The sequence below is a fragment of the Sminthopsis crassicaudata genome, chromosome 1 (assembly GCF_048593235.1).
Source record: "Sminthopsis crassicaudata isolate SCR6 chromosome 1, ASM4859323v1, whole genome shotgun sequence".
In the NCBI taxonomy this organism is placed as follows: domain Eukaryota; kingdom Metazoa; phylum Chordata; class Mammalia; order Dasyuromorphia; family Dasyuridae; genus Sminthopsis; species Sminthopsis crassicaudata.
In genome coordinates this window covers 132,333,675-132,350,529 of record NC_133617.1, presented here as the reverse complement: position 1 = coordinate 132,350,529, position 16,855 = coordinate 132,333,675, and the positions used below count along the sequence as shown (strand labels likewise).

The 16,855-nt window shown below is 32.7% G+C and overlaps 1 protein-coding gene across 2 annotated transcripts in view; it reads right to left on the bottom strand.

Moving 5' to 3' along the window:
* Positions 1 to 16,855, bottom strand: part of ANGPT1 (angiopoietin 1) — a 315,373-nt gene that overhangs the window by 74,580 nt on the left and 223,938 nt on the right. For both annotated transcript variants that reach the window (XM_074267098.1, XM_074267107.1), the window contains exon 5: positions 7,773 to 7,900. In XM_074267098.1, the coding sequence (XP_074123199.1) occupies positions 7,773 to 7,900 (128 nt within the window). The remainder of the gene's footprint in view (positions 1 to 7,772; positions 7,901 to 16,855) is intronic.

The window sequence follows — 16,855 nt, the reverse complement described above, 5'->3', positions numbered from 1 at the left end:
GAATCAGAGAATCATGGAATTTAAAAGCTGGAAGGGACATGAAAGATCATTTATTACAAACTTTGCATTTTACCATATGTTTTTTTTTTTTTTTTTTTTTTTTTTTTTTTTTTTTTGTCATTGAGAAACAGAAGAGCAAAGCTTCTTTTGGCAGCATTTGTAGCAGCTTGTAAAATGTAAAAAACAAAAAACTTTTAGGAGTTCCAGCTTAAGTAAAAGGGATCCATAGAATTATAGGATTATAGACTTGGATGAAAACCTAGTCCCAGTCTTTGATTTTACAGATTTTTATGGTCATTTCCAATTTTAATTCTAGATGGTAGATATTATTAATTTCAAGCCACTTACTTTACAGATGAGGAAGTTAAGGCTCAGAAACTTCAGTTGCCCAAAGTTATACAATTAATAAATATCAGGGCTAAAATGAAGCCACTGAGTTTCATAGAGGCTCATCAATTATCTAAGGCATTATAACTAGTAAATAGCCAAAAACAGAACCTAAGTTTCCCAGTTCCCAAATTATTTTTTTTTTTCTTTTTCAGTCTATCAGAGCTTGAATTGAATATTAACACCTTTTGTTGATATGTTCTTCCAAATGCAATTTATTCTTTCTTGGGGGTGTTGGATGATCTTGAGGAATGGGACTCATTTCTCCCCAAATCAGGAGTTTCCACTCTTTTGAGGTTCCCTCCCCTTCCTACCCAAGAGCTCCTGTGTGTTACTATAAGGAACTGGATCAGTCAACAAGCCTTTATTAAGCATTAGCTATGTGCCAAGCACTAAGTGCTAGGGAAATAAAGGCAGAAACATAGACCCTGCTCTCAAGGAGCTCACATTATAATGGTGGAAACTTAGAGGAAAAAAAAGAAAAAGAGAAAGATTTATATTGCTGAAGCTTGAACCAGTCTTCAGAACTAGTCTTCAGAGCTCTTTCAGCTTTTAATAAATGAAGTTGAGGGCATTAGCAAGCTTATCCTGGGATGTACAAAAACACTTTTTGGTTAGATTTTTTAAATTAAAGTTATATTTATACCCCTTAACAGTTTTTAATTAAAATATACTCTATTCGGGGGCAGCTAGGTGGCATAGTGGATAGAGCACCAGCCTTGAATTCAGAAGGACCCGAGTTCAAATGTGGTCTCAAACATTTAACACTTCCTAGTTGTGTGACCCTGGGCAAGTCATTTAACCTCAGCCTCAGATTAAAAAAAAAAAAAAAAAAAAATATATATATATATATATATATATATATATATATATATATATATATATATATATATATATATATATATACTCTATTCTAGCTTCAAGTTCATCACCACAAATCCCAGGCTATACATTTTAATTCTGTTCAACATATTATCCATTTAGGTAAATGCTTTAGAAAGTTTTAGAAATTAATTTGAGTGTCCAGTCTGTGGTGTTCTCAGAAACTCATCTCTTGATTATTAAAAAAAAAAAAAAAAAAAAAAAAAAAATGATCCTAGGTGTTACTTAGTGGTTTAATCTGGAAACAGAGTGTAATACAGAAAGTATGAGGATTTTATAATATTTTTCTCCAAATTTTCTGTTATGGCAAGGAAGAAGAAAGAAGCCTCAAGATATGAGAGTGACAGCAAGACCTAACAAATAAGAATTTCCTCTGGACCTTAGTCAGATTCACCAAAGACTATTCCAGACAAAGATATCGTTAAGATCCTAGAGTAATCACCTACTTACAAATTGAATGTCTAGAGGTCATAGGCAAAATTAACATTTTTAAGTAGGTTTGCAATAAGGTCTGAAGAACTGACCTTTCCAAGCCTCTAAGACTCAAAATAGCTTGAGGCCATTCACTGCCAAAGCTGCTCTAGTAGCTGCCTGAAACCCATAGCAATTTTGTAATAAGTACAGTCTGGGGGATTTCTTCTGCTTCTGAAGGAAAGAAGACAGGATCAGATTTTAACAAGACTAGTGGTATACCAGATGTTTAGCTAAAAAGAAAAAAGAAAGGGGGGGGGGGGAAACTGTTTGGCACCAGAAGTATCCAGGAAAAGACTGATTTGGTTTTTGGTTTTGAATTTGCTAGGTTCTGATATTCATTAAATCTGCATATTATTATAACATTTTTCTATATATCATGTTTACATTATTTATGCAAATATTTAAGTAAAGGTATTAATAGGCAGTGCAATTTTGTGAAAAAAAGTTCTGGATTTGATCTCCAAAACCAAACAACATTTTCCTATATATAATAAATAAACAGATTTACCTTAATGAATGCCTATGTTTAAACTTTAATATTTTACTTATATTCCTTCTCAACCTTTTATGTGGAATTTGCTATTGGATTATGGTCTTTTTGTTAAAAATATCTGAAAGCCTTTGTTTGCATAATAACCATTTTTTTTAAAGTTCAGGATTATACTCAACTTTATTTGTAATTTATTGTTCCAGGACCTACAGCCATTTAGAGTAGAAGTTGCTAAGTCTTGTGACTGTATTTCTGCAGTATTTAATTTGTTGTTGTTGTTGCTTGCAATATTTTCTCCTTAACCTTGGATTGTTGAAATTTAGTTATAGCATGCTTATAAATTTTCCTCCTGGAATCTTTTTCAAGTAGTGAATGGTGATTTTTTTTTTTTCCTATTTCTACTTTACATTGTAGTTCTATATCTTCAAGGCAATTTTCTATACAATTCCTTGTGATATTATGTATATAACTTACTATCTCTTATGCCTTTGGGCACATTACATAACTCCTTCAGCATCTTCACCTATAAATTTATGGGGTTAGGATAACTCACAAATTCCTTTCTGGCATTTAAAAAAATAATAATAATAACCAAGGAATGCCTTTACAATTAAAATCTATGGAAGTACTTGACTCACAGGTCTTAACTACAAAGGAAATACTAAATTCCTAACTAAACGTTTAACTTTGTTAAAAATATATTAAAAAAAAAAAAAAAACACTTTGGTTCCGAAGTATTGGTAAACAAATCAAATGCACACTAATTACAATGTGCTAGGGATTAAACTTAGTGTGATAAGTGAACGAATTCTGGATTTTGAGAGAGAGAACTTGAGTTTAAATATTGGCTCTCTAGTTTTTTTTTCCCCCTCTATGTAATATTAGTCACTTTACTCAATATTTAATATTGATTTTTCCATCTATAAAATGCAAGTGTGGGATAGATGGTCACTCTAGCTCTCTAGTTATGATTCTACTCTTTTTGCCTGTTTCTCTGAGATTTCACATGTTGTGATTCTAGTTTGTTTGTTTTTTTTCTTTCTTTCTTTTTTTTTTTCCCTGAGGCTGGGGTTAAGTGACTTGCCCAGGGTCACACAGCTAGGAAGTGTTAAGTGTCTGAGATCAAATTTGAATTCCGGTCCTCCTGAATTCAAGGCTGGTGCTCTATCCATTGCGCCACCTAGCTGCTCCCGTGATTCTAGTTTTATGAAGAGTTCTACAGTTTTGATTGAAATATTAGTTACATGGAACTTTAGATGTCCTGATTTTCTTTTCTGAAAAATAAAAAAAAAGAATGTATTTGACTATATAACAAAAGCCACATTGCTGTTTTTAGTGAGAAAAAGAAACACATTAATCTTTTATTAACTGAGAAAATTTCAAGGGGAAAATGCTAGGTTTTTTTGGCAGGAGGATTTGAGGCATGAAAAAATTTAAAAACCTCATTTGCCAGTTTGCACTCTCTGGTGTGATCTCCACTAGTGGATGGGGAACCTGTTACAATAGGTATGCTGTTGAGTTTATTGAAAATCTGACTCAGACTTAACTCTATCCAGGAATAGATTGAACTGGCTCATATCCCAGGCAAAGTCAAGGCTTTCAACCATTAAACACTTTTTAACATAATATTGGAGTTGAAATTGAAATGATGAAAGTGAAATTTGATTCAACTCATTTTCATGTTTTTATGCTTTTCTGTAGGAGATGGAATAATGATGCTTAGGGATGCTGTTTTTTCCATAGCTTCACAATGAAAAGATTCAACATATCAGTTATATACCTCTTCCAATAATTAGAAGAAGTATTAGTTCTAAAATATTTTAAAATAAAAACAAGTAGAGTTTTTGATACAATTTGAATTTTTATAGATGAAAATATCTTGGTTGCGAGACAATTTATGAAATGAAAGGAAAATTCATGCTTCCTGCAATAATGCTTAGAAAAGAACCTAGTATATACAATAACCACAAGTTAATAACTTAAATGTGAAAAGATTCTAAAGGCCCAATGTGTTTCTATTTCAATTGTTTAAAATGTGAAGTGGACCCAGAAAATTGTCATTAGTTCTCATCAGCATTATAAAACAATGCATTTCTCCTCATTTTTAATTTTAATATTTTGAGCTTTTTAGATGTTTCTCAATGATACAGCAATGCAAATTAAAAAACAATAATATACCAAGTTTTGTTATTCTTGCAACTTGAGTACTATCTACAACATTTCCTCAATCCTGGACAATTGTCTTTGCCCTACACTCAGTTTTTCATATATGGTACCAATTTACCAGTTTATTAGGTCAGTCTGGCTGAACCAGATTTAGATTATCAGACTAAAATAAGAGTGGAAAGTTGGAATTTCTGTAAGCTTGGTGTGCATTACTGATTCCTACATAAAATAACACAAATATTCTATCTTCAAAATCCTATTTACAATAGAAACAGTTTTTTTTTTCCCCAAAGTCAGAATATGGAATTGTTTTTAATATTGTAATAATCCATTGTTTTATCCATGTCAGCTACTGATTCCATATTTTCTAATATTATCTTGGACAATAGGGGCATGAGTAAATACTCATTTTTGGTTAACTTAAATTACCACTAATGCCAAATAAATTAATGAAAAGATAAATGAATGTAACTAATATTTGGGAAGTTTCATATAAAATAGACTTTCTAGTACCATGACTCATGCTGACTTACAAATTAACTGACTTTAAACGGTCTACAAATTAGGGAAAATATTACTGTTATAACACTTAAGATGTCCAATTCTCTCACTTTTACAGATGAGATAAACCCGAGTTAGAGTGATAGGTAGTAAATTACTAACCCAGTTATTATTTGCATACAAATCCCAATTCCAATCACTTCTTTTTTGCCATACTACATTGCTTTCCTTCAGAAAATCCTTGTTCATCAATAGGGAAATGTTTTTAAAAGGATTATTATATAAGGTCAGAAAAAGTCTCAGTGCTTCAATGTTCCTTCCATGTTTCCTATTATAGATCGTTTTTTGCTGTTCACCAAAGCCATTATTGATAAAAATCAATCTTTAATCAAGGTCTCCTCAAACTTCTCTCTGCTTTTAGGCAGCAATATCTTCTGGTAAGTTTAGTAGTTTATCTTCTGGTAAAACTGTGTTTTCCTTAGAACAATCTTCCTAGATGTCATGATTGTGGTTAGTCCCTTACTAGATTTTGTTCTGGACATGCCACTGTGGTAAAGTGAGGAAATGCTACACCCTGAGGAGTTTGAGGTGATTACATCTTGGGGGGTGTAGTAAAAAACAAAACAAAACAAAACAAAAAAGACAGACTAGAACAAAGAAAACTCATATTCTAGTTTATATCTGCTGTTACCTAGTTGTTTGCTTTGTTTGGCAAGTTGTCTCAACTTTCTCATTGGCAAAAGATGATGCTTATATGATATATTATCTAAATGTGACCAAGTCACTGAACTTCTCTGTATTTCAATTTTCTCTGTGAAATGCAAATAATACTATATGTGCTAGCTATCTTAGAAGGTTGTTCGGTTATTTTAAAATGGGAATTATAATAGGATATCAAAGGATCAAATGAAATACACAACATGCTATATAAAATTTAACTATTATTAAATTATCATGACTTTCATCATCATTATCACTATTTCCTTCTACCTCACATATTTCTTTGACTCTATGGTATTATTTGAAGAATATTAACAGATTCTTCCATATCACTCTCTATTATTTTCTTTCTATTTTTTTCAAAGAATTTTCCTGTATATTTCTTGTTTTATCAATATGGACATCTTGACTAGCTCAAATCACAACCTTTTATGTGTCTTACTCTTGGGAGTTCCTAGGACTTAAAAAAAAAAAAAAAGAAACTACATAGAAACTATGTATTCTATCCTATAACTATCCTAATATTAGCTTTGTTGTACTAAAAGAGAATATCTTAGGATAGCATAGAAAAAGGTCTTGAATTTTTGCTTGCTCTGGAAGATACCAATACTACCAAACTAGAAAACCTTATTGGCAGGGGGATAGATTGTGAATGGATTCTCCAAGGATATGTCTAATTAATTTAAAAAGCTTCATCACCAAAAAACTAGTTATCTAGTGATAGTGTTTTAGGATGTGTGTGTGTGTGTGTGTGTGTGTGTATTTGACTATGACATCTCAAAGAAAGAATTAAGGTTCATATTGGGGTAGGGGATGTAGTAGAAGGTAGAATGGAGAATTAAACCTGTGCTATACCAGCAAAGTACCAGAATGAAATCATAGATGCATTGGATTGTAATATTTATAGCCCAAATAAGAAAGCAGTATCCTTAGAGATAATGTGATACTAAGGAAAGAGTAATAAGATTTGGGATAAGATTTGAATTTAAATCACTATAAGATTAGTGAGCAAGTTCCTTAAAATCTATGGACCTTGATTTTTCTCTTTTTAATTTGCAAAATGATAAGACTAGATTGTGTAGCCTCTAACTTCCTTTCTTTTTCTAAAAGCAGGGTCCTGTAGCCTGTGAAACAGAAGTGAACTTAAATGAGGATAATGAATCTAGATGGGAATAGGAAGACAGGAGTGAAGAGGAGGGAGGCTAATTAGGAAGTTAGTCCTAGATAATGAATGAAAGTAAAGGGTTCTGAGCATCCAAAAAACAGAGTGGGCACAAAAAGGACTTGAAGATGACTGAACAGGGTTAAACAATTCACACCAGTCACCCCTTTTAAAAAGTTCAGAAAAAGATGGAACAATATATAAAAGCATTGGTTGATTCATCTCTCCCCCAGTGCGTTTTCTGCTATAATACTAATGCTATGGCATGATATGATATGGGAGAACAAAAAAAGACAATACTGAATCAGAATACTTGGCTTTTAATCTGACTTCTATCATCAATTCACTGCGTGATCTTGGGCAAGTCTTTTAGACCCTATTTGTGTTTTCTGATCTGTAAAACGAGAAGTTTGGTCTCAGTGATTCCTAAGATCCATTTTCAGTTCTCAGAGAGATTTTCTGATTCCCTGTGAATCCAGTTCTCTGACCCAGTTTTAGAAAAATATGCAGAGGAAGTTGTCAGATTATTCAGGGAAAGAATGCCTCTCTTTCTCACCCACCCCACCCCACCCCTCAGGGGCAGTTGTTTTGCCAAACTGATGCTCTAACTCTAAAAGGGCATGATGTGAAATAGTGGTAAGGATTTTGCAGGGTAGGGAGAGGATATCTGTCATTCTAGAAATGTGAAGTCTCTAACTTCCTCTTTCTCAACCCTTCAAGTCATTCCTGTGTGGGATTCTTCATAATCTTGACCAGGAATGCTGGGGCTCACCCTAGGAGTGAGCATAGAGCAAGCAGGAAATACTGAAGCTTCCCAGAGGGAAGGCTCTGCTTGCCCCTCAATGACTCAGGAAGGAACACAGTTTCTCTGGGGACAACCCAGCTCACTGATACACTTTCAGTTTATCGTGTTCACAGATTAATCCCAATCTCCCTTCCTCATTTCAGAGTTCTAATTCACAATTTGTAAACAAACACTTCAGCTTTTACCTTTTTGGGCTCTGGCACGTTATTAATATAAATAGTGTAGATTCCACTTTTATTAAAACCAGCTTGATACACATCTGCACAGTCTCTAAATGGTTTGTCCTCCTCTCTTTTTGCACTCTTAAGTAAAACTGCAAAGAAAGAAATATGATATTAACAGGACAATTAGTATCCAAAAAGGACTTCATATATAATATTTTAAAAATTCTTAATGTTTTCAATACATCTGACAATAAGGTCTATTCTGCTTAAAACAACAACAATAATAATAATTACAGCATGATGGCCTAAGGAGCTTTTAAAGCAGCTTCCAAAATTAACAAGCTGGCAAAAGGAAAGAAATGACTTCTCTAAGCCTTAATTGTTTCCTTTGACTTTATTCTCTGAAGGCAATCTTTACATTATAACAAGTCACTGATGCTTTATCCTTATAAGATGAGATACAGGCCTTTCAAATCCCAATTTTGTGATCCTCTACAGACCCACTTCTTTAATTCACCAGCCTACTAAGGAATGACATGAAATTCAATAAAACGATATGCTGCAACAGAGAATAATATGTGCAAAAGAAGTGATATATAAAAGAAACTGAGGAGGGCCATTATGAATCAAATGAAACCCACAACCATGTGTCTACTATGAGGAAAGCAACATATTGGATACTCAATGAAGTTCTGAGGTTACAACAATAAAAACAAATTAAAATTCCTGGAGTCTACGTTATATCAGAGGGAAACAAATTGTATTCAGATACAAAAATATAAAATACAAACAAATTAAATATGAGGTTGGGTGTATTGAGAAGGTAAGATATAGGGGTTGCTAACACTTGGGTTAAATCAAAAATAGACATTTTCTAGGAGGTGAAACTTGCGTTGATTCTTGAATGAAGGAAAAAATTCTAAGAGATAGAGTTGAGAATGCAGGGCATTCTCGGTCTGAGTGATAATGGGCAAAATAATGGAGGGGGGAAATAAGACATCCTGTGCTGAAATAACAGCAAATGGGCCAGTTTAGTTGGAACAGATAGCACAAAGGGGACAAAAGTGAAAACAGTCTGGAAAGAAAGAACAGAATTGGATTGTGAGGAGTTTTAAATGACAAATAGAAATTTTAAGGACCTGATGAACACCATAAATATTGTTATGTGCCTGACAAGCAGCATAGAAAATTGATTGACAAGAATAATGTGGGTTTAAATCTACCTCCAAAACTAACTATTTGTAAACCATGTATCAGTCACTTAAGTCTTCTGGGATTTAATTCCTTCATTTATTAACTGGAGATTATAAATGATGCCTACATCACAGAGTTTGTTTGATAAGATCAGTCTACAACCCTGAAAACTGTCCTGTAAATGCCAGATATTGTCATCATGATAGTAGTTGTCCATGGCATAAAAAAACAAACAAACAAACAAACAAAAAAAGTAATTTTAGGGAAAATTCACCATGAAAGTTTTTATTTTAAAAAAAGGAATTAGACAAGAATTTGCCAGGAGAATCATTCTAGGTCATGAAAAGTTTGCATTTGCAACCTTTTAGAGAAAGAAAACTGATGAAACAATAATCTATTCATGTATATATGTGTGTATATGTACATATATACATATACACAAAGACACATATACATATATGCATATACATAAAGTTTTTTTAAATTTTGTTAACTCTAAAAATTACATGCATACATGCATAAACATATATATCAGGAAAAAAATACTTTGGGAAGAGAATAGGAAGATTTGTAAACAAAGGTTAACAAACAAATTCCAGAAGATTGGTAATAATTTTTATGCTACCTGTCTCTCCACTAGCCATTTTTTTCCCCAAAGTTTTTTCCCAAAGTCATATAACCTTTCAAGATAATTTTCTATGGAATCAAATTTTTTAAGAAATCATTCAAAGCATGAATAAGAGCTTTGAAATTTTAATTAAAAAATCTGGATTCAAGTCTTGGCCTTGATATGGTACTCTCTGAATAATTTTATCAAAGTCAGTTCATATCTCTGACTTTCACTTTCTTAATCTCTAACATGAAGGAATTGAACTAAATACCCAAAAAGGTACACAATAGCTTTAAATTATGATTCTACCATCTTTTGTATTAGTTTCATAAATGAAACTGAAGTTTCTTTATCCTATGTACTGGAAAGCAAGAGAGGAAAGAAGAGAAATAAAAAAATCTGTAGAAAGCCTAAATTAATTTTATGGCATCCAACATGGAAAGAACTACTATTGAAATCATTAAGCTTTATAACATGTCTCATTAATAAATATTATTTATATTAAAGGACCATACTAAGTATATACCACTTCTATTCTTAATTGTTAAGTTAATGGCATATGTTTTTTTTTTAATTTATAAGATATTAGCAATCTCCAAAGATATTTTATCATATGTAGGATTTTTGCTATCATTCACTAGACTTTTTTGCAAATTGACTGTTAAGATTAAGAAACTTTGATTTACTTGATTTTAAAGTCTTTGGCTAGATAATAAATGCCTATGCTATTAGTAATGTTTATACTGTAATTGATAATAATTAGCATAAGAAGAAAATTACAAGTCAACTTTTAAAAAATAACTTCAAATGTTTTTAATAATCTAAATTTTTCTGTTAGACTGTCTGAAATTTGAAAGCGCATTATTTACCAGTTTATAAATTATTCAAATCAATATATTTCATATTTATGGAATGAATAACCACTTTAAAGTGAATATATTTGCATTTCTCCTGACATTCTAAATTAGGTTTCCAGCAAATAAAATAATTGAACAGTATAATTTTTCAAATATTTGTCAGATATATTGTGATAACCTAAAAATGACTCTGTGATATTAATGCCACACACATCCGCCATTTGTGCTACCAAAATTTCCAATTATGTTAACTGCATTAACAAAGTCATTAAAACCAAATGAAAACAGAGGAAAGCTTCCAGGATTTTGTCTACAGATCCTCTGTAGAGATTAAAAAGACATAAGAATCACACAGTAAAGATACTATGAAATCTTAGTGAACAGAACACATTACTTAGGAAAACCTGAGTTCAAATTCTATCTCAGATACTTTTGGAGTATTTTATGAGCAAGCACATCTCTGTCAGCCTATATCACATTTATAAAATGAAGACAATAATTAAACATAAGAATACACACAGAGTACACAAACAGAAACCAAGATAGAGATGTTTCAAACCAATAATTTCATTAATACAGGGAACTTCCAAAAAAAGTAGTTGATGTCTCTCTTTACAAGTTGATTTTACAATTTATAGTCTCTGGCTGGTGCCCAAAGTAATAGTGTTGAATTCAAACAGATATGGGTACTATTGAACCAAACATAAGGTTTCTGTTTGTGTACTATGTGTGTGTGTGTATGTGTCTCCTCTCTATTTATGTCATCTTTCTATTTTTGTATCTCTATATAAGGATATACATCTCCCTTTGAGGTTCACAAAGCTTTCCCCATAACAATCTTACAAGACATGTAAAGAGAATAATATAATCCCTTTTCGTTAGATGACATTTAGAGAGGTTAAGCAACTTGACCACAATCACATAATCAATAAGAAGATCCAATTCTAGAATTCATGTTTTCTCATTCTAAGCCTAACATTCTTTTTTTTTTTAATTAATAATTTTTTATTATATATATATTTTTATAATATTATCCCTTGTATTCATTTTTCCAAATTATCCCCCCCTCCCTCTATTCCTCCCCCCCGATGACAGGCAATCCCATACATTTTACATGTGTTACAATATAGTCTAGATACAATACATGTGTGTGAATATCATTTTCTTGTTGCACAATAAACATTAGATTCCGAAGATACATGCAACCTGGGCAGACAGATATTAGTGCTAACAATTTACATTCACTTCCCAGTGTTTCTTCTCTGGGTGTAGCTACCTCTGTCCATCATTGATCAACTGAAAGTGAGTTGGCTTTTCTTTATGTTGAAGATTTCCACTTCCATCAGAATACATCCTCATACAGTATTGTTGTTGAAGTGTATAGTGATCTTCTGGTTCTGCTCATTTCACTCAGCATCAGTTGATTTAAGTCTCTCCAGGCCTCTCTGTATTCCTCCTGCTGGTCATTTCTTACAGAGCAGATATATTCCATAACCTTCATATACCATAATTTACCCAACCATTCTCCAACTGATGGACATCCATTCATCTTCCAGTTTCTAGCTACAACAAAAAGAGCCGCCACAAACATTTTGGTACATATATGTCTCTTTCTGCTCTTTAGTATTTCTTTGGGATATAAGCCCAATAGCAGCAATGCTGGGTCAAAGGGTATGCACAGTTTGATAACTTTTTGGGCATAATTCCAAATTGCTCTCCAGAATGGCTGGATTCTTTCGCAACTCCACCAGCAATGTATAAGTGTCCCAGTTTCCCCACATCCCCTCCAACATTCATCATTATTTGTTCCTGTCATCTTAGCCAATCTGACAGGTGTGTAGTGGTATCTCAGAGTGGTCTTAATTTGCATTTCTCTGATCAGTAGTGATTTGGAACACTCTTTCATGTGAGTGGATATAGTTTCAATTTCTTCATCTGAGAGTTGTCTGTTCATATCCTTTGACCATTTATCAATTGGTGAATGGTTCGGTTTCTTATAAATTAGGGTCAGTTCTCTATATATTTTGGAAATGAGACTTTTGTCAGAACCTTTGTTTTTAAAAATATTTTCCCAATTTGTTACTTCCCTTCTAATCTTGTTTGCATTAGTATTATTTGTACAGAAACTTTTTAGTTTAATGTAATCAAAATCTTCTATTTTGTGATCAATAATGATCTCTAGTTCTCCTCTGGTCATAAATTCCTTCCTCCTCCACAAGTCTGAGAGGTAGATTATCCTCTGTTCCTCTAATCTATTTATTATCTCCCTCTTTATGCCTAAATCATGGACCCATTTTGATCTTATCTTGGTATATGGTGTTAAGTGTGGATCCATATCTAATTTCTGCCATATTAATTTCCAGTTTTCCCAACATTTTTTTTCCGAATAATGAATTTTTATCCCTAATGTTGGTATCTTTGGGTTTGTCAAAGATTAGATTTAAGCCTAACATTCTTTTATCAAGTATAGTTATCTGTGTACATGTCATTGTTTCTGTTAAACTCAAGATTCTTACCCAATTAATCTTTAAGTTGTAGTGGCCCATGGCATTCAATATTAATTTGTCAAATTTTAAAAATTATTTGTTGAAAAAATAAATAAATAAATAAAATTTTTAAAAAATTTTTTGTTGAATAAGAAATTGACAAATGAGTATTTTAAGTGAAGGAGTTTGGACTTGGGTGATTTAAAAGAAAGAAGTAGAAACTTCTGACTGGCATATCCTAAGCTCTGAATAGGATGATGATCAAAGAACTGGCTAGGAAAGCTTAGAAATGGTGATAGGAATACTGGCTCTTATATTAAAAATGAACCAGCCAGTTTTCTTTGAGAACCTTGGAATTCAATCTAGAGATTTCATTGTAGCAAAAGTAAAGAGAAAAGAAATTCTAACAGAGATGATCATTCTTTCCTTAAATGTTTGCATTAGAGGCAAACCTCTGCTAAGCAAAGGAAAAAGTGGGAGAACTAGCATGTGGATAGCTCCATCTATCACCAGCAATTATTCACTCTCCCCTAAGCAACCTGAGATCCAAACATAACTGACTGTTTACTTTATCCAATTTTGTCCTACACCTGCCAAATCAATTAGAATCCAATCCATGTAACTGCCATATGACTGACCACAGGAAAGACCATGAAAGCCAAAGGCTCAGGGTCATTTCAGTTGAGTTGAACCCTCAAGGAAAAAAAAAAAAAAAAAAACTTTTCTGAAATGTAGAACTGGCAATTACTAATCTTAACAACACTAGTAAAGATCAAGAAAAACAATTAGCCCTATCAGCAAAAGACATTTTCAAGATGACAGAAGAGAATCTTATCCATTTCCTCACTAAAATTGCTTTAAAATTATAAGATCTTCTTTTGGGAAGGAGCATGTTGTTCCATATTGCTCTTCTTCATGTTAATTTAAGCTTAGTTTAATGCTCATTATTGCCCAAACATCCTTTTATGTGTTTTGGTTTTGTGCTATGTTAAGCTTTAAAATGCATCTCTTTTGAGATTGTTAAGAAATTGAGCCTTTTCTCCAACTCTAGCCAGAAAAGGGTATCTCCAATATTTCTTACACCAATATTAAAGCTTCTTAAGCACAAATCAAAAATAAAACAACCTAAGCTTACTAGGGAAGAAACATGAAACAAATCAACTATTTATATTGACTGGAAATTTCAGATTTCAATCAGTTGTGTGGGCTATTATGTAGGATATTTCCAGTACCCTAAGATTCTTCTTTTTCTTCATTTTTCTTTTCTTTTTAGTATGACATTATAAAATATGAATTTAAGAGCAAAGCATTCTATATTTTACAAAGAATGTAGGATTATTATAGATACTATCACCTGCCCCAAAGGCCTAATAATTATACAAATGAATATTTGTAGCAAAAAACAGTGCTATGTTTAACCCTATTAGCTCTTATTAAAAAAAAAAAAAGTTTTTGAGCTTGGTATTTCCACCAGTGTAGAAAATGTATACATATCTATCATTCTATATGTGTATATACCCACTCTGATGGATGAAGTTAAATTCCTCTCAATACCTTCATTTATTGGGTGTAGAAATTGGACTTGCAACTCATTTCACTTTGGTTCTTCTCCTATACTTGGTTTCAAATTTAGTAAACAAGATGCTTCTTGGCACCTCTCCTTCTTCCCTCTTCTTGCCTCTTTTTGTACTTCACCTCATTAGAGTGTGAATTCCTTGAGGACAAGGACTATCTTTTTATTAATTGTATTCTCTGAGGTCAGCACAATGCCTGGTTCTTAATGGATACTTAAAAATGACAATTGGATTAGATCGGATATATACACATACATACATCCATACTATAAGAAGGTCTTCTTAATTTCAACACCTTAATTCTGAGGTTATTCTCAATTTAACCTGTATATATTTTGGTTGTACAATATTGTTTACATATTTTCTTACTTATTAAACTGTGGTCACCTTCAGAACAGGGACTTTTTTTTTTCATTCCTTTGCATTTCCATGGCTTAGCGCAGAATTTAACACATAGTTGGTTGATTGGTTATTGTCCTTGTTTTCAAAGAGGACCAAAATGACATCATTATATTAGAGTTAAGCTACATTGTGTCCAACTACAGTTGATCAGACAAATACAGAACACTGTAGCACTCAAAAAATGCTAGTTGATTAACTGTTTTAATTTGATGTATTCTCTTTTAGAAGAAATACTAACTTTGAAATTTTCATTTCCAGAGGTTTAAAAGGGCACAGTTCCCCACTTGCCTCCTCAAAGAAGAAAACTTTTGGAAGTCTTTTTGTTTGTAAAAATTGTAGATTATTTTTGAAATGCAAAAATATTCTTTTGTATATTTCCTATGAGATGTAGCAGGTTGTCTCAGAAAGAATAGTAGATTAGAATTAAAACAAGAAAAATCTCTGGGTTGACTCTTGAAAACAAGAGTTCCAAGTATGACAGTGGATCAGGCACAGAGAATTAGTTTACTGGCAACAGAGTTGTTATACAAATGTGAGATCTTATAAAAATAATGTGTCTAGTTCTAAGCATAGTGTATATGTAATATTATACATATACCTATATATATATATATATATATATACATATAATGTATATATATATTATAGGAATATTTTTGTGTTGTGTAGGACTAAAAATTCACTCTAATGACTCATGATAGTAATCAGATAGCCACCAGCTCTTAAAGATAGTGCTGGCTAAGCTTATACTATGGTATGCCCTATCAAGTTGGTTATGGATTGTCTATTTGTTGTGTGAGGACCAGCTTAGCTAAGTTTGGAGAGGCTTATCACTAGGTTGTCCATAGAATGATGGATTTTTTCAGTTGCCTAAATCCTTAAAAGCCTTCTAAGAGTTACAGTTCACATCACCAGAGGAAACATTTACCCCAAAGAATCTTTGATCTTTGAAGTATACATGTATACTTCTACTCAAGCTCTACTTTGATGCTTTACTCTGATCTGGATTCTTGAAGATCATATATACAAACTGTAAGTTCTACTATATACTACCAAGTAGAAGAAGCCTTTAGCTAAATTTTTTGTCCCAGCCTATTTGAATAGGAAGGATATGACCATCAGAAGGTTGGCCTACCATATAGTGATTTTTATTAAAGAGTGCTGGTAAAAAGATGGAAGATCTCAAGACAGGCAGTGTTGTACAGTGGCTATAAAACAGAGCTTGAAACCAGGAACACCTCAAATCCTGCCTCGTGTCACCTACCTGGGTGAGTTCCTGAAACACAGAGTTCTAGGAGACTTTCCAATACTCTAAGTGCCATGCAAGCCATTGATCTGTATTGATAGACAAATTTTCCTTAATTGAGACACCAAGGAAATCACAGGCTAATATCAGTATGGAGAAGTTAAGATTTATAAATGTGTTCTGAGCCTTAAAGCAGATACTTAAAAACATTTTTGGAAGTAAAGAAATATCCTTTATTCCCTGATTATAACAAAAACTGCACCCCAAACCTAACATTGGAAGGAAACATTATGACTGTTCATTTCACAGTGTGAAAAGACAGAAATATAATAATACCTAATTAGGTCTCTTTTTTGGTAAAAGCTAAAAAGCAATGGAAAAGTGTTGAGAGACAGAAGAGATAAAAAGAAGAAAAATTAAGAGAAAAAGAAGGACAAAAAAATTAAACAGCAGATGCAATGGTGTGAGATTACAATTGGCAGTGATAGGGGGAGCACGCAAAGAAAATGAGAAAGGGGAGGCAAGAAACAGAGCATTAGACATAGCAACAGTATGGGGTGTGGATTGCACTGGCAAAAGCATTAGCCAGTAGAGATTAGAAGTGGTGATGGGGGTCATGTAATAGTAATAGTAGTAGCAGTGTCTAGGGATGATGAAAAGCAGTGACAAGGGTAGATAAGCTACAGATACTCTGACAGTAAAGAAGAAAACCAGCAACAGAAACAGCAAGCAGAA